This window comes from Microchirus variegatus (genome assembly GCF_963457635.1).
Source record: "Microchirus variegatus genome assembly, chromosome: 4".
Lineage (NCBI taxonomy): Eukaryota > Metazoa > Chordata > Actinopteri > Pleuronectiformes > Soleidae > Microchirus > Microchirus variegatus.
The window spans coordinates 13,106,402-13,134,008 of record NC_139805.1 but is presented as its reverse complement, the minus strand read 5'-3'; the positions used below and the strand labels follow the sequence as shown (position 1 = coordinate 13,134,008).

At 39.9% G+C, this 27,607-nt stretch overlaps 2 protein-coding genes across 3 annotated transcripts; one reads left to right on the top strand and one right to left on the bottom strand.

The window, feature by feature from the left end:
• Positions 1-452: 452 nt before the first annotated feature.
• On the bottom strand, positions 453-7,869 carry LOC310925870 (uncharacterized protein). Of its 2 annotated transcripts, XM_083887905.1 has the most exons (11): positions 7,527-7,869; positions 5,999-6,132; positions 3,324-3,433; positions 3,037-3,173; positions 2,813-2,946; positions 2,528-2,609; positions 2,325-2,438; positions 1,807-1,896; positions 1,591-1,662; positions 1,325-1,502; positions 453-1,219 (listed from the first exon to the last, which is right to left on the bottom strand). In XM_083887905.1, exons 1-11 carry the CDS (start codon positions 7,646-7,648, stop codon positions 1,013-1,015), a joined length of 1,380 nt encoding a protein of 459 aa, XP_083744031.1. In that variant the 5' UTR covers positions 7,649-7,869; the 3' UTR covers positions 453-1,012. The 2 variants fall into 2 exon arrangements, with proteins under 2 accessions (XP_083744031.1, XP_083744032.1); XM_083887906.1 differs by lacking the exons at positions 5,999-6,132; positions 7,527-7,869 and adding an exon at positions 3,680-4,292.
• Positions 7,870-9,902: 2,033 nt separating this feature from the next.
• On the top strand, positions 9,903-27,502 carry xxylt1 (xyloside xylosyltransferase 1; the record flags this gene model as incomplete). The annotated part of the gene is made up of 4 exons (XM_083888467.1): positions 9,903-10,439; positions 12,144-12,291; positions 18,275-18,407; positions 26,047-27,502. The coding sequence occupies 4 exons, from the start codon at positions 9,903-9,905 to the stop codon at positions 26,441-26,443; spliced, it is 1,215 nt and encodes a 404-aa protein (XP_083744593.1). The 3' UTR covers positions 26,444-27,502.
• Between the last annotated feature and the right edge of the window lie 105 nt (positions 27,503-27,607).

Genomic DNA, 27,607 nt, shown 5'->3' with positions numbered 1-27,607 from the left:
GGGTTGAAAATAGACAGGCGATCTGGAGGATGTTATGGTTGTTGTGGTGCTGTTCAGCATCCACATTACTGGAGCATGTTAATATCCATATACAGTACAGGAAAAACTGAGTCTGTAACGCTGTTTTAAAATTTTCAATATAGAGTATGGACTACCATGTTTCTTAAAACAATATTTGTACGCTAAGGGTTGTTTTTTTTTTTAACCTATCTGAAGCCACAAGTCTGTTTTCTATTGACCACCATGTATTCAGTTAATTTTATAATAAAATTCGATTTTCCATTTGTTGTTTGACCTAAAATTAAATTTTCAAATGTATGGTTGGCCAAAACGACAAACAGCCAATTAAAGGCTCAGACAAAAATCCCTTTTGACATCCCTAAACCAATTTTTATTCTCATTTACTCCGAAATGTCAAACTTCTTTATAAGAAAACGGAAAACGAGTTGACGGTTTGATCCATTTTTATTTACTTCCTCTGGAAAATCTGTTGCAAACAAAGTATTCCATTGCAACGTATTTCAGTCTACAGTGTACAGTTACAAAGCGTTATAGGAAGGTAAGCTGAAACACGACCGGGTGCATTACACATGAGCAGAAATGGTTCAGCAACCCAAACAAAAAAACAAAAAAACAATACAACTAAGATAAAGCCAGTGCTGAGTGGTGCATTACTAACAGTCTGGCTGAGGAAAGGGTTCAGTTCTGGCAATATTTACAAATACAGCATTTCAGAGGAAAACGCTGTGTATTCTACTGTCAGAAACACAAAGTTTGAACACAAAATCAAGATCTTTAAAAAAGTACAGCAATAACAATTTAAAACCACGACTTGTGTTATTTTAGGTCTCGTTTTCTCTCATCTTTACAAAAATTATTCGACTCCCCTCCCACAAGGCTTCTAACGTTAAGACAACAAATCTTTTCAACAGGACAATCAGGCACAGATATGATGTGGCCGATATTAAAAATATAAAAGGACAGTGGACAGATAACGGTCTCCGGGATGTTTTTAATCGCTCATCTCCATGTCTTCCTGATGGTGATCATCTCCATTTAGTTTTGACTTTTTGGAAATTTGGCCCTCAGATCTCTCCCTCTCCTCCTGGCCTTTGGGGGACGAGGCAGAGTCAGAGTCGCTCTTCCTCTCGTCGTCCTCCTCCTCTCCTTCCTTTTCGCTGTCATAACCTTGTTCCTCCTCATCATAATCCCGGGTCACCTGTTGTCACCACAAGTTAACGCCGTTAATGACTAATTAAAGGAATTCTGAAAATAGTTGAGAGCTGGGAGCTCCTCAACGTTCCCATCGTAAAGCTGGACATACCTTTACGTCTCCTTTCTCACTATCAGACTTGCGGTCTCGTTCGCGTTCCTTATCCTTGCTCTTCTTCTTTTTACTGTTGGAGCGTTCCCTTTCATCCCTACTCCGGTCCCTGTCCTCTCTTCTGTCTCTATCCCGCTCCTTCTCACGTTCCTTGTCCTTCTTCTTCTCCTTCTTGTGACTATGAACATTATTAATTCATTATATTGTTATTTTCAGCCTTTTACTTGTGTGTAAAATTAAGTCATATTGCACATCACGCAACTCACCGTCTGGGGGATGGAGACCTGGAAGGCTTCTTCCTGGGGGAACGAGATGCACTGCGGCTTCGCCTGTGCCTTCTGACAAGGTAAGAACAAAAAAATACTTTCACTCTTCTCTGGATTTATGTTGGCTTGTGATTAATTCAGTGAAAGAAAGTGCATTCGTTGCAAGCGACACATGCGTCTAACAGGAACGAGTATCACTGCACTCAAATCACTCACCGACTGATGCTTCGAGATCTCCTGGCACTGCTGTAGCTCTTGGGGGGTGTTTTTGACCTCTTCTTAGACTTTTCTTCCTTTCTCCGGTCCCTGCTCAAGAGACAAAGTCACAAATATTGTAATTAACAGCACATAGATGAAGAAGGAACAATTTCTGTATTTTAAAGCTGGAGAAACTGGAAAGCCGTATTATTTGAATAAGGGTACATGCTCATGGCTGGACATTGTTGACATGCTCTTCTTTCTGGCCAAGAACACCGCCGTTTCCATTTTTAATCTATATTTTCATTCGAAACTTCAAATTTTTCTATTAACATTTAAAATATCACGTGAAAGGTTACTATTTTATAGTTAAATTTAATAGGTCTTGTTCTTCGACTGTATTTACAAGTTGATAAGTGTTGTATTCAGATGAAGTGGTGATCATATCTTCTCAGTCCTGTTATTCTTGTAATCCACCCATTTCTGCAGGAAGTTATAATAAAACTACAAGACAGCTACACATTAGAGATGCTGACCTTGATCTACTGTGTCGAACTCTTTCTCGGGAGTGGGACCTCCTCCTCCGTGGGCTCCTGGACCTCCTTCTGCTCCTCGAATGTGACCTCTTCCGAGATCTGCTCCGTGAGCGTCTGCCAAAATCATGACGAAATTCTTGTTTTAGCATTTTCTATGTGGACACAAAGCTCATCACTCTGCTTGCCGACAGCTTTGTCTTTACCTGTGTCTTGAGCGAGATCTGGATCGTCTGCGACGAGACCGCGAACGAGAGCGGGAATGCTTGCGCTTGTCGTCTTTCTTATCTACAAAAACAATTGCACAATGTTAAATATCAACCATGTAGTACAAGCTTAAGACTGTTTTAAAACCTGCTAAAGCAAGAATCTTTTTTAAACAGTATTATAAAGAGTCAAGTATAAAATTCACAGTCTGAGGTTTGTATTTTGCCTCCTTTGTAAGTTTTAAAGAGGTTATTATAAACCACTAATACAAGATAATCACTCACTTCCAGGTTCAATGGCTGCAGAGATCAACGACTGAGCCTCTCGGACTCTCTTCATGGCCTCTTCAATCTCCTTGTTAGAGGCATCGCTCTTAAGCCCTGGATTCATGTTCAGCCCAGCAGCTAATGGATTCAATCTGCAAGTACCAGTGATCATTTAGATTTTTCCACACAAATAAATGTAAGCACACCACTCTGTCTCTGAATGACACATTATAGTTTCTTACTTGGGATCCATGGACTGCATGAGCTTCAGGAAGTCTGCAGACAGAGCCTGAGGGTTCATGTTTGGTCCAGGCATTCCCATGGCAGCCATTTGCTCCATGTTGGGAGCTCCAAGACCTCCAAATGGTGTCGCTCCCATCTGGAATAGTGGACAAAGAGAGTTGAAATATAAGGCAAAGCACTCAGAAGCAGCTTAATTATGAAAGGACTGACAAAATCTGCATGCAACAAACTATGCCTAAACACAGTAGTCGCTTCTATGAAAGGCACAAACTAAGCAAATACTAACTGATGCCAGTGGATTGGGTGTTGGAAGAAGGCCTCCTCCAGGCATCATTCCTGCCACGGCATTGGCTGGAGCAAGCAGCGACATAGCTTTAGATTCATCAGGAATGACTCCTGGAGGAAAATAAAATTTCAGTACATGCGCCAAGAAACATCGATAAACACTCAGACTTGCAGAAAAGCCACCTCAGTCTAACTACTCTGTTGTGGAAAATAAAAAATAATAATATATCCACTTCGACTCATCTGTAATCCTTGATCCCTGACTTTTTTTTTGTCAAAGTATGATTGTAGGATTAGCAGCTATGAATTTAAAAGTCACAATACACACTGTGGTCAACACTGCCAAGATTTTATCACCTGTACTTGTTTTTTAAGTCATGAACCAAACGTAAGCAAGCACAGCCAGTTGTCCCGTGGGATGTGCTCTCAACTTTCATTAGAGGTTTTATGAACAAGCGACTCACGCCGGCTGCTTCGCTATAAAGCACACAAAAACATTGAGATACAGAAAACAAAGTTCATGATTTGGGTGTAGACAAAAAGGTACATTTCAACATAACTTACCACTATTAATACAAAACACAGAAAAGGTTTAGTCATGTTACCTTTTCTGGGCTGATCATGGTTACTTTGTACAATACCACCACAGGGGAAAAGGGAAAAAATAACTTACTTTACAACCAGATAAAATACTATTAACGAGCTACAATACTGATGTTAGTCAACAGTATGTCAGTAAATAAACTTTTTTAAAAACTATGATAATCTACAATAAACAGTGCCAGCAAAAGCTGTGATAAAATCAGGAAAAATGTGCCCAAAGTTGTAGATCCAAACAGTAAAAATCAAAAAACAAAATCTTAAGAAGATGATCATCCACAGTTGCGCAATCTGAAAACAGGCTACTTTAAATCTGACATATTGACATTTTAAAAAAAGGGGGGCGAGAGAGAGGGAGAGAGAGAGAGGGGGAGAGAGACACGCACGCACTCTCACACACACACACACACAACAGAAAGGACACTTGAGAAACAGGATAAGGCTGCAGAGGACAAAACTGTTGGTGGCATTTTCAGCAGGGCCTGGTATATAGGGCTGGCTGAACCAGGAAAAAGAACTGTAAAACACAACAACAAAAGAAATACCACTGTTAAATGCGAGATTCACTCAACTCTTTCAGAGTCATGTGTGGAGAGGGTCAATTGAGAAAAATGCATTTTTACTGCAACATCAAGCAGAGGCTTAACACTACTTTTTAGCTTGTTAGTGGAAATTTGGAAACACAAATGCACATTCTAAAACACTATAATGCTTTGGCACATGAAGCAAGTATAAGCCAAAGGCAGTCTGTGCACTTATTGTGATTAATCACCAAATTATATGCTAAATAACTTCCACTGAAAATAACAGTAGATGGTGGCACACTTTTATAATCTAAACTTGCATGCAGCGCTGAGTAGTTAATCTATCGTGCATGCTTTATGCTTGGTGTAGGGAGGTCCCGAACATTTTATTTTTGTTCTCATTCTGAACAAGTTAATATCCGCTAATACCAAGTCCTGATCCAGTTTTTATATTTTTCTTTGTGATGTACTGTGTACTTGGCCTGAACAAGCCAAAACCACAAGTGCAGTTCTGAAAGACTATTCTCACTTGTCTGGCTGATTATACCTCTCAGCAGTTTGAGCCTTGGTTGTCATCTCCATCACCATTTCTAAGCGTTATTGCACTTGTTTAGGTAGAACCTGGAGTTTGGTGACCTCAGCAACAGCCCCATTTTAATGAACCTAAAAATTAGGTCTAATCAGCCAGTAAGTGAAAACACATGTGTAAGTGCAGTCTATTTATATAAAATATCAGCATGTTTATATCATTATCAAATTAGACCCTTTTAACTGCACATCCGTTGATGGTGAAACTTAAGCATCAAGTGTTTTTCCTCAAGTGAATGTTGTTAGTATGGATCAAGGAACATTTTGGAGACTGATGCATTGAACGTAGAAAATGTTTAAAATATAAACAAAGGATAGGATATGGTTCAAGGCTAACAGTAGATATGAATTTTGTTTAGAAAATGCCTTGCTGCAGATCTGCCCAGGGCATCCCTACTTTGGTGCATGCCTACTTATCAACATACATTAAATTTGCAAGATTTTAAGATACTTCGAGTGAGGAGTTGAGAACGCCCTAAAGCCTCTCCCCAACTCCCGTATTTGTTGCTTAAGAGTTGTGTGGCCAACTTTTTTTTTAATATAAAGAAATGATGCCTTGAACAGAGAGAGAAAAAACAGAGTTAATATATTACTGCTGAACAAGAGAGAGGGTGGCTTGCGAGCCTGGTGCCATTATTTTTTCTAATCTCCTGATGGCAGCAGAGGACCACTGTCAGCCAGCAAGGAAGGGGCTCTCTGCAAATGACTTGTCCACTATGAAAACCACAACACAAATAACAGAGAGAGAAGTTTACAGCTAGGTTGAAAGACATGGACACAAATGCACATATCCCTTTTACATACCTACATATGCCAAGCATTGAAAAGCTTAGCGAGCAGATTGGTCAAGAAAAATTCACAATTGCTCAGATAGTGTTTTCAATGCTGATAAATACACGTATGCATTGCGATGTGTGTTGAGAGATTGTCATGTGAGTGACATAAGAATATTAAAGACACCCACCTTCAGCAAAAGGGACCACAATCAGGGCTCTGTCCACGAAGACGGTGTTTGTCAGGTGTTGAGAAACCCCCACCGATTCAGATTCAAGGAACTTTACAAAACAGACACGTGAAGTCACAGGCAAGGGAGAGTCACTGGAAAAAAATACAGATATGTTGTGCAAAGAATACAAACAAGGAGACCCAACATGTCATCTTTAAGTCCCCAGGGACAACTGAGGTAATGAAAGGCTGAAGAGAAAAGCAGCATGTCCTGATGTGTCCTCTGCTTACAATAGTTCAGATAGAATAGAAAAAACAAAACACATCTTATTAAACAACAGTTTCAGAGTGTTGGATGATTTGTCCACTCTGTTGAGAATTAAATGTGCTGCTAGTCATGCACATTTAAACCCCTGAACATCTTCAACTCATTTGATTTTTGTAATATGACTTGAGATCGACTGTGTGCATTTTGATGCATGTCTGGTTTGCCTGTGAAGCGGTCTTAAGACATCTCCTACCTGCAGTGGCCAGATGTAAATCACAAGAGAATACAAAGCAGAGCACAATTATTTTCTCCTGTAGTCTTGAAAATGAAAATGCACCAATTCAAGTTTCTGCAGGAATCTATGAAATCTAAAAGGAGTCACTGATGTTGGCGTTTGCACAAGGAAATGCTTTTCTAATGCAAGGTAGAATAGAGCTGCAGTGACATTACCCCTATCCTTAATATAACTGACAAATAATCTATATAATCTAAATAGATAATCTACTCGCATATTAAGATGAAGGATGTCTGGTCTGTTACACATTAGGTATCCATCTTTAAAATTCTATTGACAATTATCACATTTTTCGCCATCTTACCAAAAAACTCACTTGTCACCAGTTGATCAGTCAAAAAAAAAACAACAACTAAAAACCATCACCACCTTGAGCACAGGGAAACATTCTTTAATTTATAATCTTGATACTACTGAATCATGGGCACATACTGACCAATAGGGTTAGGTAAGTGAAAAAAGTGAGTAAGTGAAAAACAAAATATAATGTAATATAACCATCAGTACCAATAACCTGACTGTCTACTGTTGATTATCAACACTGATCCACGTAATTAAACCGTCAACCATCGTTTTGGTAGATGCGAAATCACGTTTAACAGCTAAAACCACTGGCGTGCAAACATTTATTGAGTGAACCGTAATACATTGAAACCTAATTGTGTCGCTGATTAAGTCAATAGACTGTGGAAGTACACACAAACATGTTGTAGAAACCAGGTCCAATGAGGTCGGACTGGTTTAAACATTCGTGATTATTTGAAGACGGGGAATGGCTGAATGAATGTGTCTAAAAAGAAGATATACGTGTTTATCAAACAGTAATTGCGTTTTTTTGGGGTGTAGGGTCGACTGCAGCTCGGCCAAGGCGCGGGCAAATACCGTTAGCATTAGCGAGCTATGCAGCGAGGCCTACTCTGCGCTACAGGCCTTAAGAGGGTACGCGGAGGTGACCAATGTGCGAGTTTAATGAAAAATACTCACTCAGGTGGAAACAACTTGAGCTCTTCTATGTTTCCGAGGAACCCGAACAGAGTCCTCATTTGCTCGGACGTCGTACTCGGGGAGACATTTGTCACCTGAATGACGTGCGTGCTGGAGTTCATTTTCCGACTGGTTAGCAATCTGGCTAGCGCGATGCTAGCAACGTGCCTGGGGATTACGGTTAAAAATACGAGCTACGAAACTTTTATGAAAAGAGTAACATTAAGCGAATAGAAAAACTGGCATCTCTCCAACGATACACAGACCGCGGTTGTCGTACAATACGACCGAGAAGACACTACAGCTGCAAGCCGAGGGCAACAATACCGCGGCCGAGACTGCAGGAGGGTGCGACGTTCAAATACACCACATCGATACGGGTAAAAAGAGGCAAGCACGTTTAAAATTCACCCAGAAACGTTGTCGGTTTCTTCATTATTCATTTGTATTTTATATTAATTGGAGTTCATGTTTGTTTTTGTTTTTTTAAATCTGGAATAACTTTAAGTCTTCGAAATACTCGTTTCATAATTTATTACCTTTGTCATTTTATATGTATTTATTTATTTATTAATGTATTTATCGCCTTGTAAGACACTTTTTGTCGTCCAGCTACTTGCTACGAATTTAACGTCCACGCATTAATCTAACATAATGCGTCAGTCTGCAAATAAAACATTTTATACACTAGCAATAAAAAAGTATAATGCAGACAGGATTGTTGCAATAACTTAAATAAATAGTTCACTGCCGAAAAAATAAAGCACTCAGCAACAAACCCTCACATTGGGGAGCTCTAACCTCCAAATCACGTTTTTGTGTGTTTTCTATGCACGCAGGAATGTAGTACGGAGCATCAAATCGAAATATCCAACTAAATCTAATTACCCTTAGATTAATGAGCATGTGAGAAACACCTTAAATAAACATTCCCTCCTGTAGGTACATTTGGTTCATTTTTTTCTTTCTGCTCAAGGCTATCAAAGAAATTAAAAAATTACAACAAAATACATTCTCCGTGTTTTCGCCCTTTCGAAAAACACATTCAACACAAGTTTTATAAACTGTAATGTTATTATATGTGAAAATAATAATTGTGTTATTTTCACAATTTAGATGATGACGCATTCCGTAACAGTCGAGTTGTTTTTCCGACAGCACATGAAGGCAGCATGACTTGGAGTGGGTGTGGCTAAGGCTGTGTCACACGGTTTTGTTGCTAGGTTGCTGCAGTGCTAGCCACTGCTTCGTACGGCTAACATGGCTGCAGTCAGTTGCCTTTCTCTAAATAACGTAGCTGTTCAGCGGCAGTTTTAACGCGACACAGGTTTGCACACATGCTTTAGAATTCCAACAATCCAGCGCAAAGCAAACAACGCGTCGACAGCGGGAAACAGTAACACCACGACCTGCAGCTGGGCGCAAATACGTTGCTTGCTAATTTAGCATCCTCACAGCCAGACAGTGTCAACAGGTTGCAGCTGCAGAGTGTGTATGCGTGTTACTGCAGTTATTTTGATTTCTGCCTGGACGGTTACTGTGTCGTCACTTTGATTTGATTGATTGTGTTTTAGACTTCTTTTGTCGTTGTTTCTGCACCGCAGTACGATGACGATTAAGCTTCTTATATCTGGCAAACTTCGTATTGTTTCATAAAGTCGAGTATCCAGAAACTGGAGGGAGAAGTCTAATCCACGGATTAAAAGCTGTCGGGATGTGACCCACGCAGAGTTGCAGTATCGGGAAGGCAAGTGAATACTTCTATTAAAAAATATAAATGAGGATATTGTGTGAGCATGAGAAGAAGATGGTATTTAAGTGGGTCTACAGAGTTGACGGTCCAACGTCTTTGGCCAATGTATGGAAACGGCCATGAAAGCAAACCAATACTTACTTGTTGATTAGTTGTATTTATTCACAATTATCAAACAAAACAATTAAAATGACGTAATATGTTCAAATATTTCAATCTCAACTGAAAAACGAAAGACAAGACAGAAAAACAGTTTTACAAATTTAAATTTGGATTGATTAATTGGTCAAAATCAACACAGTGTCATTTAGTTCATGAAATGTGGAAAAATGTCCATTACAGGTTTGCAGAGCTGAATATCGAGAAGCTGAAATGTCCCTCTGTTGCGCTATTTGTGTTTGACTGAATGAATACAATTATTGTATATCAAATGAAGCTGCATTTTTCCATTAATAAACTAATTCATTTATTTTAACAGCTTTACTTAAATAACAAAAATAAATAGTTTCCATTCTCTTCCAGGAAAATGCTGGCAACTGAAAACTAACCATGAACCAAAAGGATACAACATGGTGAATGTATTCTCATTTACATTCCCATTCTCATGAGACCAACAGGAAAATATGGGCATCCTGAGACTGGCTGCCAGAATCATGGGTAGGATCAGTACATTTAGATCCTATCAGTTTGTGCTTCTCCTGGCTGCTGCACTAGCTGTTGTAGCTTTTTACTACTTTGGCTCGGAGAAGCAGAATTTCTCCAGCACTACAAAGAGGATCAAGCAGACCCAGGCCAGCCATAACATCAACAGAAATGATGCAGACCTGACTGTGGACACTAGGCTCTCACATACAGCTGAATCAGAGGAGCAAGGACAGGAGGATCAAGATGTGGGGGGCGAGAACGAGGGTTTTGGGACACAAAACTGGGACATCAAAGCTGCTCACCAACACTACCATGCGCTCATGATGTTCACCAAGGTGGACAAGAGCCGGAGCCTGCAGGACAAGTTCCGGGTTGCCATGTTGTCTATGGTGAAACATGGACGCTTTCTGGAAGGCGAGGTGTTGGTGCTTCATTTCGTGAGCGACCAGCCCAGTCGAGAACTGGGAGAGAGGATGCTGCAACAATTTCTTGTTGATGCCACATTCAAGTATGAGGTAGGAAGTACAATTTTTTTTTTAGTAAATCTGCACTTTATTATCCATTGCCTATACATTTCAAGACAGAAATAATAGTTTTGACTTTGTCATATGTCTAGTCTAGGGTTTTTCTCTCATTAAATAATAATTTCCTCATGAAAACCTACTGTTAAATGATGTCAAAATCATGCCAAGTCAACTGGTAGCAACATAACCATAACTGTAAAGCCTTGTTAGTCAATCAGAAGATGGACTGACAAAATGTTGTTGCTTGTCGAAAGGCTCTATGTTGTCTTCCAGGAAAAGGGGGTCATGTGACACAAGCACAATAAATGAGATAAGGCGACATTGTAGCCTATAAGAACCAACCACAATCATTTCCAAATGATCTTTGTTTTTGCATGTCTAAATTGAAATACAACCCCACAGTTTTCAAACAAAAATGGGACCATCAGTCTCTAGAACAGTGTTTCCCAGTCCTGGTTGTCAGGAACCACTGTCCTGCATGTTTTAGATGTTGCCCTGCCTGCTCAAACACTCCTGATTCAAAAGGTCTCCTCGTCGTCAATCTCTGCAAAACCTGAGAATTACCCCTTCATTTGAACCAGGTATGTTGGAGCAGGGTAACATCTGAAACATGCAGGGCATGGATTGGATTAGGAAACTCTGCTCTTGATCGCTGGTTGTGTGGATGACCGGTGTATCTGGATCAGAAAGTATGCATTTTTAAACAAAAAGGTGTGTAGTGTGGACGTATCATTAGGCATTTATGCAGTGTGTTGCAGAAATATCTGATATATCCCCCTAAGGCCAACATGATTGCAAAAAAATGACACTATGAACTTAATTTATTGACAGCTGAATTTTTTTTTAATATAATCTGGAAGATCGTTATAATGAACAAATAACAAAAAGAGCAAGGTAGAGAAATAGGGCAAATGTCCAAACAAGTGCTCAGTTTAAAACATCCTGACCACTCAGGATATTATGCAGTGCCCATATTATGGCATCCTCTAACAGAAACACTGACTGTGCAGATGGAACACACGGGGGCAGTGTTGGCCTGTCAAATAAAGACATCCGTAATGGGGATATACCTCTTGAACTGTTTTTTTTTGTTCTGCCAAAGGAGAGTGTTGTATTCCCCCTTTGTTGGCCTTTGTCTTACATTCAACATCCTGCCTCATTTCTCCACTTTTGTGGACTTTTTGTTCAGATGGAAACCTGCTTAGATTACTCACCACTTCCAAAATACTCTTCACCAGATAGGTCCTTTTTCTCAGGAATGCCTCATCATCTACAACATCCAGTGTGAATATATCCTTCCTGTTACCGTTGGCTGATTTCATGCCTACTTTGAATTGGAAAGAGGTTTCCTCAGCTTGGCATGAGCTTAGCAGCTTGGAGCCTGTGGGTTTGTTTGGTTTGTTGGGTTTCTTAACACTTAGTTTCTTAAAATGCAGCCGTCTGTATTAATGAGCTGGTCGATACACATTCAAACGTGCCTATAATTCACTACATTGTATTTATTTTTGAAAAATGAGCACTTGAGCAAGAAAATGTAAGAAACAACAAAACAAACGAATGTGTTATATGGACTGGAAGAGAAATCTCAGATGCTCTGCACTAGTGGTCTAATAAAATCCTAAGTGGTCCTCAGCTATACTGCAGTTTGATGATTATTGTGGTGATATGATTCCACTGTGTTGATCTTTCCTGCAGGTGTTGTTTCATGACGTGGTTGCTCTCACACAGAAGCTCTTCCCTGTAGTGGAGGCCATGCAGAAGTACTTCAGTGCTGGCTCCGGAGCTTACTACAGCGATGCCATCTTCTTCCTGTCTGTAGCCATGCATCACATCATGCCTGACAGTAAGAGAAACCCACCGTCTCACATTTCTTCGTAGTAATGTCTCATCTCTCATACAGACATTCTTCCCTTCATACTAGCTGGTTGGTTTAATGAGTTACTCGGAAAAATAAATGTTACAGGTATAACTTTGCCCAATCTGTCCTACTATTAGTGGTAAGTGCCCATTCTGGCAGTTTTGCTACTCATTCGTATATGTATATTATTCCTTATTCCTATTTTTAAATGTGCACCATAAATGTGTATTTTATGGCTATTTGTGAACAGCAGCATAAGAAAACCTGAATTATTTAGTTTTAGATGTTTTTTGTTGTTTTTAAACGCCTGCCAACCTTTTTTTTCTCCAAAACTTAGTTCTTCCCAAGCATTTCAAACACCAAAATGAAAACATTTGAAATGGTGGCAACAGAGGATCAATAACTCCTGTGTGCTTCCTTAGAGTTTTTCTTTATCTGAATAGACAGTTATGCACAGGTAACATGACCCTTAACAGTCCAGCTCCAGTTCTGCTTTAGGCTGAAAAGGGTTTATCCTTTACAATATGTCCACCCAAGCATGTGTTTAACATGCACTTAGAGACTCACCTTTCTATTTTGGACCAGCACACAGCTGGAGAAGGAGGGATAGGCAGGTATCTAAGAGACACGTGGCATGCGTCAGGACCCCTGCGGAGCAAGAGGGGGTATTTTCTGTCATTGCTACCCACATCTGTGCACCCTGTGTTGGGGTTGACTCATAGCAGCAGATCATCAACACTTTTATGTGGTGATATCAAAAAGTCATTTTGTGCTCCCAAGGTACATGACAGCACTGAGACAATCAGGTTAATTTTTCAAAAACCCTTTATTTATTCCCATGAAAGAAATACACTGGGTCTACATTCTCATTTAAGAAGTTGATTAAACTCTGTGGTGCACAAGTGTAAAGAAAAAGATGAATGTGTTTTCGTGAGACAAAAAGGACGATAACGGATTCTGCCCCTAGTGAAGTCTGGTTTGATTTGTCGAAGTGTCGACATATAAGCAGTGTTTTGTGTTATAGCTGAACTGGAGTTGTGTGTCTGTCTCTTGTTGCTTCCCTAAATTGCTTATTGATCAGCCATCACACATCTACCCTGTGTTTCCAAGCAGTCACCTAAAAAAGGCTTTCATAGAAAGTGTGTTTGTCTTAACAGAGTGAGTGCAGGGATATGTGGTGCACAAATCGAGTCATTTATTGACCCTTTTTAAAACATTCTGCAATCTGCATTCAGAAAAAAGAGGGGTAAAGAAGAGTTTGGATTTAGCTACATAGCCTGAATGAAAGTGTTTGCTCAATGTCAATGGGAAATGTAACCTTTTTGTCAGTGATTTTAAATGTAAATGCTAAATAGGAGTGATGACAATGATGTCTTACACAATACCCTCACAATGTTTTGGTCAATGAAATCACAATTCAACATTTGCTTCAGCACTCGCCAGCACTCTTGCATGTTTTACGGACAAAGTGGAGCTCCGCGAGACAACAATTCCAGGAATTTAGCGCATTGTGACGTCCCAGTGAGCGCGGAAGTCAACATCGCGTGTTTTATCTCCTGTACTTAGACTGAGGAGGACCACAAAAACATGAGTGAATCATCTTTTTTCACACTTTGCCAACTGACCCCCAGAGTCCCAAATACAAGGATTTAAATGATTAAAAGTTGATTTTGCATAATATGTCACCTTTGAATAAGTAACAAAAAACAATATATCAGCCCTCCGATTAATGGTTTGAATTATTCACTGCATGCTAATGAGCACGAAAGCTCGTCCTTGACCGTTACCTTATCTTTAATAATGATCTGAAATATAAGTTTTTAAAAAAATGTCATGCTCTTGAGCCTTTATCCATGTCTTATGGTCTGCATTTGCGAATGGACAGGTCTGCTTGATAAAATGAGATAGAGTCCAAACAAGAATAAGTGACATAAGATTATTTCCTAAGATATTGAGCAGCTTTTTTTTTCCACCTTGACAGGCTCACACGCCATAATGAAAGCAGTCATGTAGAAAGAAGACTATTTTAACACCATCTGTCCTCAGAGGGACATCAGTAAAACTCAACAGTGGAACCTGCGGTAATTAATGATAAAGGTTCCTAAGAAACTGTTTTTGTTGGTGATGGAGGTGTTACGTCTTCTGCAGCCCCTCTAGAGGTCTCTGCATGTTTGGACTTGAGCCTCTTCAAGGACTCTTAACTTTTTTTTTCCACCTAAAAGAAAAGTGGCACCACTAATGTGAAAAAGAAGTGAGGGAAGATGTTAGGTGATCAAAGCTAACATTGCAGACACACCATTTTTCTTCTGATTAAACCTGTTAATAATCGAGCCACTTTAATATATGGTCTGTTACCTTTTTATCACTAAGCTGAACTTCAGTAGACCTCTCTGCCACGATCAAACCTCCCACACTCCCTCTGAGCTAATAACACAAAGCTAATCACTCTCCCTCATGGATGTAAGGTAACAGAGTGAGCGTGACTGGAATGGTGTCATGACTCACACTCAGGCTGAATTTAAATGTCCTGATTTTATCCCAGTTATATAGTGGTTCAGGTCGGGTCTAATGTGGACTTTGTCATAAAATCTTTATGAACTGCAGGCAGACTTCACTACAATCAACAAGAATTATTGTTACACAAGTGAAGTGGAAGAAAATTGAAGGGAGAGACAAACATGAGGAAAACAACCATTGTTGACAAAAAGCATGTCCAATCTATCGGACATGCATGAGACAGTCGTTTGGCAAAGCATACTAGACTCTTGCAAACGTGTTGCAGGACACGTGAAGGCTTCCAGCCGTTTGAGTCTACAATAAATCTCAACATTAATTACTGAAGGAAATATGTACATGAATTACAAGTTTCCAAAAACAATCGCGATGAAAGCCAGCCAAGGAGGTCACCTCACTTTGTTTCAGTTATTGTATTAATTCATTTCCAGTTTAAGCCTGGCTCTCCACCATTATTACTAAAGGGGTTTAAAAATGCTATTTCAGGGAGAGTATATGCTATTTTTCATTTGCATTTTGTCAGAGACAATGCTGCTCTGAAGCTCAATTATGTATTTCTCCTCTTCACTGTTTCTCCTCTTTATTTTTCTGGTCGCCTCCTCTAATTAGTGCGTGCTACGTGACAATACACGTGTGTTTCAATGCCAGGGTAAACTGATGATTTTTAAAATTAATTCCAAGTGATTACCTCTTAAAAATAGAGTAGACCAGTGTCTCTTCCAGGAAATGCTAGACAGAACAGAAAACATTGACCGTTACAAAGAGGCTGTAAATGCTCACATCAAGACTGATTTTAGAGGTTAATAAGGTTGACCTACTTTCTCTGTGAGAAATTGGCATGTTGAATAACAGTTTCCCCCGTTGTTTATTGTTGTTATGGGCCGAGTAAAGGTTTAGTTGATGCCTCTTTTAATCAGACCCTCAAGCGAGCTCTAAGCCACGCTAAAGATTTTACTCCTGCAATAAATTTACGACACCCCCATACCCTGTCAATACTCAATTAATCCCTGTAATCTTTATTTACTGCTTACAGTCCACTTCTCCTGGGTTAATTGATCTAATTGGTGCAATTACTTTCACCATTCATTAGCAACAACATCATTTTATCTCCGATACTTCAGAGAATCAGGTTGATCGGCTGAGCAGAATCGAGGCAGCAAATTGGCTGTGGAGTAAAGTATGGCCACATCACCCACTGGTTACTCTGTCTTAGTAAAGACAAAGTCAGAAATGTATGAAATGCAATAAAGAAGAACCTTAAACATAGACAGACACAGTACAATCAAACTTGACCCAAAACAATCCCAGTCAACTTTCAAGTTTAAGAACTGCTGGTGACGTGCAACAAAAAAAACAGTAAGTGATAGTGTTGTTTGCACACGGAACAAAAGAAAACTCCATGGTAAATGTATATGGAGATGGTCAGTCAGTCCTAAAACACTTGTCTCGAGGTGATGTTCCTCTATCATTTTTGACAGAAAGTTTTACTTTTGAAACACTGATTATATCCCCACCATTCTCACCTTCACAGAACTGATCATAACATCATACCCACCACGTTACAGTGTTGTAACAACGTAAGACCCTCTTTCTGGTTCACTTCCTCTCTTTAAGCCCCGTCTGTCCAAACAAAAGCAACCAACCGCACATTGATTACATTCCATGCCCCTCTCTGTTGCCACAGTACATGAAAGACTCGTCATAGCAGCTTCCTTGTTTGGAGAGGACAGAAAATGGGTTGCTACCGTTTCGCTGAGTCGTCATCAGTCATGTTTTGGCAGTATATACAGTGTCCAAGTGTCGTCAAACAGTGGACGATTAACTGTGAGATACAGTGCACAAATTAATATAGTACTCAATAACTTTGTGCATTGTTGGATGGCATGATTTGTTCTTTGTTCTTTAAGGCAGTTGCGATCCATAATGTTGCCTTCTGCTTCTTTTTCCCATACCTCAATACTCTTTGTGGGACATTTGGATTTTGTATATCCTTGGTATAATATTGATTATGACCAAAAATACAAGTTCTTGATAAATGATAAGTATGTCATATGCTTCTGGCTAGATGCCCATGATGGGAAACTTCTACATGGTTCAATAAAATCTTGTTGAACTAGTTGCATTTTGAATTTTTTTGTAGGTGCTTAAAACTCAAAATATAAATCTAGTGTAATGTTGCACACTGTTTTGCAGCCATTACTATGATCACGCTTAATACATTTTAAACGTGTATATTTTTGTGCAGCTAATTCTTTCTAAGTAGCTCTATCCTCCCAAGTCCCACAGTACCAGCTGTATCAGTTCCACAGATGCCATCAAACCAAACCTTCCGCGTTGCCAATAAACATTTAGTGCCATCGAACAACAGGCCATTGTCATCTGGTGGCATCCCTCATGCTGACATGGCAACTGTTTCCATCAGTTCACTCATTAGGTTGGTGCACCAACCCTGAGTATTTCCCCATCTTTTCATCGCCGTGCCAACCAGCAAAACATAGGAAGCCGAAAACAATGAACAGATGAGGGCCCCCGAATATCCTGGTTACCATTTTGATTTAATCTTTGCACAAGATACAGTGTTAATGATTTACTGTGTATTTGTGAGTACACACACTGTGCACAAAATTATAGTATTTGAAACTTTGCATCCTTTACCCATACATTGTCATGCAGTCTGTTCTAATTTCCAGAGTAGGGCCTGCTGGAAGTGATAAGGCAGGCAGTCACTGTGTGTTGTGCTAGATATCAAGAATTTTAGCCCTCACTCTTGCATATACCTCTCCTAGCATAACAAATTGAGACTTCTTCTAACTTTCTTCAACTTGGTTTAAAGGGGACATATTATACAAAATCAACGTTTTAATATTTTTAATACTTATATTTGGGACTCTGGACTCCCAGTTTGCCTATCAGTCGGCAAAGTGTGAAAAAAGATGACTCACTCATGTTTTTGTGATCCTCCTCACGAGATGAAACACACGTTGACTTCCGCACTCATTGGGACATCACAATGCGCTAAATTCCTGGAATTGTTGTCTCCTGGAACTCCGCTTTGTCCCTAAAACACTTGAGAGTGCTAGCAAGGGCAAAGGCATTTGAAAACCAGAAGTCCGCGGAAAGTTCTATTCTTGGCTCCACAGTGCAGCACAGAGTCCTACACAAACTTCCAGCCTCAGAGGATTTATCTGTCCAGTGGATACATGTTATATATGACGGCAATGTGCCCGCTAGAGCCTGTAAATGCTAACTGCTGTTAGTTCGTAGTAGCTTCTGTGGCTGATTTTTTTTTTTTTTGATGAATTTTTTTTTTTGTTATCCGCATGAATGTAGGTCATTCATCCTTCATCAAACAGTGACTATTCTTGTAGTACTTATGTTTAAAAACAAACATGGACTGGTGTAGAGGGTTGTAGTTGCCACAAAGTGATGTGGCCAATTTGTTTTTGTTTTTCAGATCTGACACGAATTGTGCAGCTTGACCTGGATCTGAAATATCGGACCAACATCAGAGACCTCTTTCGAGAATTTGACCGGTTTCCTCCAGGTGCAGTAATAGGCATCGCCAGAGAGATGCAGCCAGTTTACAGGTACACACTGTGCAACACACAACAGCACAACAGGTATTAAAGGGCTTCTGCTGTGTCCACCACATTAAAGTTAGCCTCGACCTTAAACCGTTTTTTTTAATACGACACAGAATTTAATAACGTGTTTGACGTAGAAATAGTGTCGCACAGTTTTGTTTTTCATGCATCCTAGTTGGACCCGAGGCAGTGGAGGCGAAGTCATTATCATGACGATCAAATTTGATTTACAATCATGTCCGTGACATCCAGATATATTTTCAAACGCACTTCTTGTGCTAAACATTGTCCGATCTTCCCTTTTTGTCACCACCACAGTATCAACACTGATAAAGATGATTTCCTTTTTTTTTATGTTTCGTGCTAAAGCAGTGTGAGTAGTGGAGCTGATTCAATCAGCTCCTGCTGAGCTCTCTCCCTTTCATATATATATATATTTATATATAAAGTATATTCCTTTCAGCCAAATTATTACTAGAATTTTATTGTTTTGTTCATATCCCCCCAGCCCTAAGTGTCCTGCACTTGTTTGGCCAAATAATAAATAAATAAATAAAAACATGCAGGAAATTGCAAACCAAACCCATCCATTTACCTGGCAGCGTCAAAGCTGTGCTGCAAAAATACTAGTAATCCATGTTCGTAGCCAGTGAGTAGAGTGGTCGCAAAGAGCTGGTGCTACAATGACTGATGAGAATGACATAATGTCTTTTTATGAATAAGCTATTTTAAGATGAATAATTGAGGATTTGGCAGCATCTGAGCAGAGAGACGGGAAATGTTTTGCTCTCATCCTATGAATTTGATAAACCATTTTGTCTGACCTGTCTCGAGTAAATAAACAACTTTCTCATATCCTCTTAACCTCATAACCTCTTATAACACGTTGCATCATCTGCCCTATATGTCTAGTTCATTGATGAATTTATATCCATCAAGTAATCCATCAATTTAATAATCTGCCTATGACTCGAACTAAGGGGCAGCCAGTAATTATTCAGTATCAATGCCAGTCTTTGATTCAAAAACCCTAAATGTCTTATTCAAATGTTTTACTCATAAGTGGCCCCATTTGTTAGCATTTTCTCTATCTGTAAATGTGTGTCATGTAAGTTCCCTCTTTAATATATATTTATTAACTAGTACATTTATTGAAGCGATGCATTGTAGGATTTAACACTTCATATAATGTGTGCAAGATTATTTTTGATGAACTTGGAACAGGGTGAATGATGCCTCTGTCAAAGACGGAGCACGTCAGCATCTCCTGTATTGGTACTGTGTAACTTCTGGTTTTGGGTCCGTGCTACAAATTATATTGTAATGTATGGCATACATCACAGTTCAGCGGAATTATACTGTATTTTACGACAGTTGTAACAAATGATACCATTTACCAACTGCGGCGGGACTTTCTCACATTGAAGAGAGTCGAACCATCATATCTTTGTCATTCTTAATCTTAGATTAACTTGTCGCTACATTGCACCTTAAGTGTTTGAAGTTTTGGGATTTTCAAAACATGCATTTGTTTATGATACCACTCACATTTAGTCTGCGGTAACAGTTCATGTTGGTGATTTCAGGTTTCTGAGCAAGTAGGTGGAGAAGTGGAGAGCTTTAGTTTTCCTGGCAGACTTCAGTCAACGCCAACATCTATAAACAGATCTGTGTCTCTGCTGCGCTGATTCTCAGCCTCAGTGGTTTACAAACCTCGGGAATCCCCTGATAATGTTGTTCGTGCAGTACAGTGAACACAGAACTGCGATGTCAAAACTGGTCCTCAGTCTTTGTAGACCATTATGTGTGTGTGTGTGTGTGTGTGTGGAGATGTCTTTGTGTGAGTTTTAACAACGACAAAACACAAAACTTCTGTACCAATTTTTTTGAAAAGACCAAAAAAATTGGTCTCTTCAATTTGAGAGTTTCAAAGCACATTCCAGAACTTGTATTTATAACCAAAATGATTAGTGACGAGTCAGTTGTCATTTCTCAATGCAAATTGCAATATTCTGTGTAAAATAAGATGAGGGTTAATGTCATATGCCATGGTTTGATTTTTTTTTTCCCAAAAAACTAAAAAATATTATTTATAGCATTTGAGGATCACTAGGAAATGAATCCGTTGGGAGCTTAATAATTGAGTGAAAATGTATATTGACTGAAGAAATTAATTTGATCCAAGAACCTGTTGAATGAGAATATAAGTAAGATTCGAGTAGGCTTTAGGTTATGCTTTAACAGATGTCTGTTTCTTCATTATACAAGCAAATAAACCAGCATCGATACACTGTCAGGGTATCTTTTATTCAGATTTAGACACGGGAAACAAATCCAGCAGCAGTTTCTAAGCTCATTGAATGGACTTGTTTGCCAGTGGCTGGTGGACTTTGAAATATTAAAGATATTTTGGTATGTTTTTTTAACTTTGTGTTAAGCCATTGTGTGCTTCCTCTTTGCTGGAGTGTTTTCCTGTGAAGAGTGGAGGGGGCTCTCAGCTCCCACTCTGTTTCGCTGCTAATGGACAGAGCATTATGCAGGAGAACACAACACACATCCTCCCACCAGCCACATTCAGAGAACATCCTGCCAATGAAAAGTTCATTATCAGAAAAAAAATGCCACATGTCTTCTCTCTCTGCAGCTGCATCTGTTATGTTTTAAACCCCAGGAGACCAGACCCACTTACATAAGTGTCACAGTCGAAACCACAAACACAATGAAAGACATCAGCATGAAACGAGTCGAGTCTCCTTCGCGTGACACATCCCACATATTCTCAAGTTTCGGTCTGCGATGGAATCTAATATTGAGTGTGAAATATCATTCCATAAGATTTGTCTTGTTTTCAGTCAAATAGTTTTGAATTGTGTTCAAGGTTTAAATTGGGACATTCCAGTCTGATATTTTCTGATCAAAATATTTCATGATTTGATGACTTTGAATTTTAAATCTGCAAAAGCACCATGTACTTAATCGTTTGAAGGCTCAACATTTTGACTTTATTTTCTTCAATTTATGTTCATCATGTTGCCCAACTGCTATGTGCGTATCCTAGAACCAGACTCTCCCGCCTGTCAGTAAGTGTTACACACAGCTTTGTCCTCAACAAAGTGGGGGGACACATTTGGGTGGGATTTCAGTACAGAATGTCCCCATCACCTGCTAATGCTTTTCGTTCTTTCACAACCAAGAGAGACACTTAACTTGAAAGGTTGAAAATTGGAAGCGGTAGAGTAGACGATGGAGCTGTGAACTGGCAGGGCAGGACAAGAGGCACTTGTGGCACTTGGAGCAGTGGTCTTAGTGACAGTCTGAGGCTGTGTGTGTGTGTGTGCGGTCTAGTTTGAGTACACCACATCAAAGGAACATTGGGACAGACAACAGAGCTACATCCTGTACTCGACACTCAAATTTCACAACATCATCAAAAGCGGGGAAGTGATTCAAAGAAGCTTTCTCATAGTCCTTAAGTTTTATGTTTGCCTCATGATGGACTGACAACGTTTCAAGGGTTTACCTTTTGCCATATGTGTGAGGGTGACCTATGTGTTGTCAGAAACGGAATCTCTTAATTGTCATTGCACAAGTACAGCGAAATTTAGACACTGGATCTCAGACTCAGAGAAGCAGTCATATTTGTACGATCAGCTATAGATTGCACAGTATCGGCGCCTTTCCAATACATAGTCCCGCCTAGGCAGGGCTCAACTCTGCGTGGTTTGGTTTTCCATTACTATAGTACCTCCTCAACATGGGTAGTCGTCGCTGCACAGCTGCATGAAACTGCCGTGACTTTGTTTTACATGCGACACGCACAATAACTAGTTTCTTATGACTTGTAAAGCAGTTGTTTTCAGTGTGTTGAAATGACCGGTCTGTCTGACCAGGCTCTGTGCCGCTAAATATTGAGATTTTACACCATTCTGTGCTAAATGATGGAGATTAACGCACGTTTTGAGGATTTTTAAATCGTTTTAACTGATCTACAGTTCGACATTGTTGGGTTTGATTCTTGTGTCTCTTCTTGTGACGCCACTCTGACGAATTGGTGACCGCCAGTCTGACAACATCACACATAGTATCAGCTCAGCTCGCTTGGAACCTCACCTGAGCAGGTACTAAAAAAGGTACCAGGTACTTTTGCTAATGGAAATGCAAAATAACTGTGAGTAGGAGTGGAAAAGCGTCATAAGGTATCATGGGAGTAAATATATTATGTAAGTTATTATTATTAGGTTATATAAGTGTTGTACAGTGTGTGAGAATTAGGTTGAATTAGTAAACAAGTGCCTTTGTGCATCATGCCTGAAGCTCTGTAAATAATCCCTGGTGTTATTAAGTAAGCACTTGACTGGAAAAATATTTGCATTCTGCTGATGATGAAGTGAAATTAAATGAATGGGTCATTATCAGGCTTTTGCACAGCTTGGTGACAAGTATCATAATCTGTCATGACACCGAAGTAAATTCAGTGTGAGCCACTTGGTACATTGTGTCAAAACAGAAGAAAATTGAAGTTTGTAAATGTTCCCTTATGGGACAGGCTCACCCAGAATGTGTCTGCCGGCACGTAGTCCCCATGTAAGTCCTCAAGATGATAAATGCTCCACGGGGACACTGGTCCCCAGCTACCAAATCAACGGACTTTATACAACTGTGCTGACATTCTGCAGCTGCAAAATATAGGTCAGTAATAATAATATCAAAGTGTGACTCAGAGAATCCCTCGTGAGTTGATCAAACATACACAAACACAGAGGGTGGGAGCAATCTCTACTATAACAAGCATAATTACTCAATGTGATTTTTCTCACGTGTATATCTGCACCAAAAGAGCTGGCACAGTTCTTTCTTTTTTTTTGAACTTCTCCTTTTCCTCTATATCCCCATGTGTTTGGAGTGCACGACGTACCATTAATATTTAATGTAGAGGTTTCTTTTAGCTTGGTCAGTGATAAGAATAACCTCCACTCCAGTTGTGTTGGTGTGTGCATGTGTCTGGAGTAGACTGTGAGGACATTCTGTTTTATTGTGAGGACATTTTGGCTGGTCCTATTAAATTTAAAGGGCCTTTTGGGGGTTAAAGGAGACATAAGAAAAATCAACTTATTGTTACTTATATTTGGGACTCCTATGAGTAGGCAAAGTGTGAAAAAAGATGCAACTGAGCATTGACTTGCTCATGTTTTTGTGGTCCGCCTCAGTCTAATACAGGAGATAAAACATGCGATGTCTCACAATGAGACATTCCTGTAATTGTTGTCTCGCAGAGCTCCGCTTTGTCCTTAAAAAACGAGGGAGTGCGGATGAGGGCAATCGTATCCTGAAGAGCGCAAAGTGTTCTATTCTTGGCTGCACAGTGCAGCACAGAGTTCTCCACAAACTTCCAGCCTCAGAGTATTTACGTGTCCAGTGGATACATTTTATATATGACGGCAATGTGCCTGCTAGAGTCGGCAAAAGATGGCTTTTCTGAATGCTAACTGCTGTTAGCTCCCAGTAGCCTCAGTGACGCTGACGTAGTTTCCTGTGTCTCATTTGCATTTAAAGAGACAGGCACTCAAAACCGAGCGTTCTGAACAGGACCGTTTTTGCAGGGTGATTGAACTGCTGTGGTGCTTCATCCAAGTTATTTTGACCAAAGCATGTCACAGACATGTTCATTAGGACACCAGGGAACTAGGTTAAGGCGGCTTGGGAATGCATTATGTCTAAGAATCCTGTACTGTGTGTATGTGAGAGAGTGAGTGTATTTGTTTGTAAGCATACGTACGAGAAATCTTCATGTTCACTACAAGTGTACACATCACTGCACCAGCCATTAGTCAAGATGGAAAAGAGCATTTAGTCCTTTCTCAAAGTGAATACTTCACCACCCCCTAAAAGTAGTACAGCCAACAGAGGCCTCCATAGACTTGATACAAGTATGAAAAACAAAGCAAAGCATCACCATGGTGTTTTATCCCTCAGGCTTCACATTGGTTAAATGTTTCTCTGTTTTTCTGAGCGATGAGATAAATAATACAGACAATTAAAAGGCACATTTGTTTTCTGGATACAGCCGGACATCCACACGGACGGGGGTCCCATGGAAACCACGGACAAATGCCATTGGCGCCCATATTGGCAGCCTGAATATAACCCTTATGGGGCCCACATGGACATGTTGGCTGGGATTAACGCGATGAACGTGATTAATTAAGGGCTGACCATTACACATTATACGTTTGTTGTGTGTATTTTTTATTGTGTGTAGCATCTCATGCACCAAGGATCTCCAACCTCTTTTCTTTGGAGATTTACTTTAACAAAACAAACATTGCCGAGAGCTGCTCTACTAAAAAATGTTTGTAGCCCAGCTGTTTTAGAAGTGGGAAAGTGTCTAAAATGAACACAAGGAAAAGGAGAGGAAGAGTGTAATGCAACCATGAATGCTGACTGCCATAAAACACCAAAAACAACAGAAACTGAGCATTGACTATGGTTTATTGTGCTCATTTAGGAAAGTATGACCGCCCTTTACTCCATATGTAACACATTACAAAGTCAAAGTTGTACTAACAGTAACTACCTATCCTGGAAAATCTGTTATCAAAATATAAGACATAAGTTAATATAAAGAAAACCCCTAATTGATTCAAAACAATGTGTTTCAGTGTTTGTTGAAAGAAGCTCTGTGTGTCATGCAGCTATACTTGAGAGTTGGAAATAGGTGCCAACTCTCACTAAGGTGAGCAAGATTTATTCCCTGAATGCATGGCATAAGTATCGTTATGGTCAAAATCCGAACAAATATCAAGATATTCTTTTTTTGCCCATATCACCCACCCATAGTGCCATGTTGGCACAATTGTCTGATGGACAAATCCTTTTTCCTGTTTTGGTCGCAGTGAAATATTCCCCTAAGTAGCCCAAACATGATCATCCATGACTGCAAACATATTATGAGTCACCATTGGTGTTCTTTGATTGTAGACGGAGAATAGTTTACACGACGGTATTGTTTTTACTCACTCAACCAAAGTAATTGTGTTTTACAGGAGGACTTGTGTCATCTATGCTTCCCAAATTGTTGTTTTAATTCTGCCACCCTCTGGATTTAATCACTCACATGTGTCTTTATTTGAGGATTTTTTTTATTTGAACTATGCTTTACCTCTACAGGGGTTGGGTGAAATTAGTATTTGGGGGTTAGTATTTCTACAGGCACAATGTAGCAAAATGTAGCACAATAAAGTTCATATGTAAAACAAGTGGTGTGAATAGCTTGGTAACGCTCACTCGTTATCCCAGAATGAACATTTTTATATTTATATCCGGAGCTGCACCTCTGCAGCTACATAGCTTCTCCAACACACTTGGAAGGGAAGGTGAGGGATATTCAACATGCAACTTCACAAATAAATGCTAAATTTGACACACTGTATCCAACCCTGTAACCCTAACCCTTCACACAGGCAAATCTGCAGTTGGACTTATTGACTTAAACCACTTGAAGTGATATGTTTTTTTGATCATTGTAAATTCTGAAACAACATAAAATATATTAATGATTCCCTCACCTGGTGATTGGGCTAAATAAGTCGTCACAGTCATGTTGAGAAACCTACATCAAGCGCCTCTCTTCCTCTTTCTGCAGACACACCTTTTGGCAATATCGGAAGGAGAACCCTCAGAGTAAAGTTGGTGAACCTCCTCCTGACGGCCTCCCGGGCTTCAACAGTGGTGTGATGTTGTTGGACCTAAGAGCAATGAGGAACTCGGTTCTCTACAACGAACTGCTGAAGCCCAGTAATGTGGCCAAACTGGCTGACCAGTATCGTTTCCGGGGCCACCTTGGTGACCAGGACTTCTTCACCATGATTGGCATGGAGCATCCTGAACTCTTTTATTCCCTGCTCTGTGGCTGGAACAGACAGCTGTGCACGTGGTGGAGGGACCACGGATACGGAAACGTGTTTCAGCTGTATTATCGCTGTGATGGACCCGTGTATATCTATCATGGTAACTGTAACTCCCCCATACCAGACGACTAAATAGAAGCGCTGCCACTACACTGCTCCAGCATGGCATGTTTCTTTTTTGCTTTTCTAGCAGTGATGGTACCTGGTGCTTTTTTTTTTACTACCTGGTCTGACGAGGTTCCAAGTGATTTGTGACGTTGTCATACTGCCAGCCACTGATTGGCAGAGTGTCGGCACTGGAAGAGACATGAGCAAGATGTTTGAGACAAGAAAGAAACCGAACAATGCCAAACTGTAGATCAGTTAAAATAGACTGAAAGTCCTGAAGACGTGCGTTATCTCCAACATTTAGCAAAGGAAATGTCTAAAATCTCAACATTTAACAAAGGAGTTTGGTGTATTTCACGACTGCACTGCCGTGATCGTGAGCAACCCCTTCCGTTGTACTTCAGTTCAATGTGAGGAAGTGCTGAGTGAATCTGTGAACAAATCTTTTTAATTAACTGAGTCTAATGATTCAGTTTCACCCAAAACAACTGCTTTAGAAGTCACTAGTTTGTGTGTGTGACGTGTGTAAACAAAGTCACGACTGTTTCATGCAGCCGTGTTACGATGACTCCACCCACATTGAGGAGGTACTATAATGGAAAACCAAACTAAACCTTGTAGAGTCGAACCGTGCTGGAACTGGGTAGTGGAAAGAAAGCCATAATACTGCGTCTAAGGAGCCCATGACACCTTCAGGAAATTTTTAAGAAATAATCTGGGCCACTTTAACTTTCACCTCTGTGGCTTGTGGGAAAAAAAATGGACAGGAATGTTTTACATCAGTCGGCCATAACATTCTGCCACAGCTCCTCTCTAATGCATCTTTCTGCAGTTTGAAAGATTGTGGCGGAGAGGGGGGGGTTAGTGCTCTGCAATTACAGTTCAGCTAAGGCCAAACACAAACCCACTTAAGTCAAACACCTTTCATAAGGAGTGAGTTTTCTTACTGTGCTCACTCGATAAAAACGCAGAATCAAAGACGTTTCATATCTGAATATTCAGTCTGACAAATGTCTTCAGTGATGAACAGTTAAACATTCATGAGTGAGGTGAGAAATTCAATACATTTCCCATGTTCACCCTTTTACACGATGTTGTCCGTGTCCAAGCAGTAAGTGTCTGTGTCAGTAAGTCGAATGTGCAATGATATATTTGAAGGGCTAATGAATGAATGTCTCATCCTTCACT

Coding starts and splice junctions, on each gene's coding strand:
- LOC310925870 (XM_083887905.1), bottom strand. CDS start 7,648: ATGAACTCCAGCACGCACGTCATTCAGGTGACAAATGTCTCCCCGAGT. Junction 1,897..2,324: donor GTTCGACACAGTAGATCAAG/GTCAGCATCTCT, acceptor TCTCTTGAGCAG/GGACCGGAGAAAGGAAGAAA. Junction 1,220..1,324: donor GTGAGAAAGGAGACGTAAAG/GTATGTCCAGCT, acceptor TGGTGACAACAG/GTGACCCGGGATTATGATGA.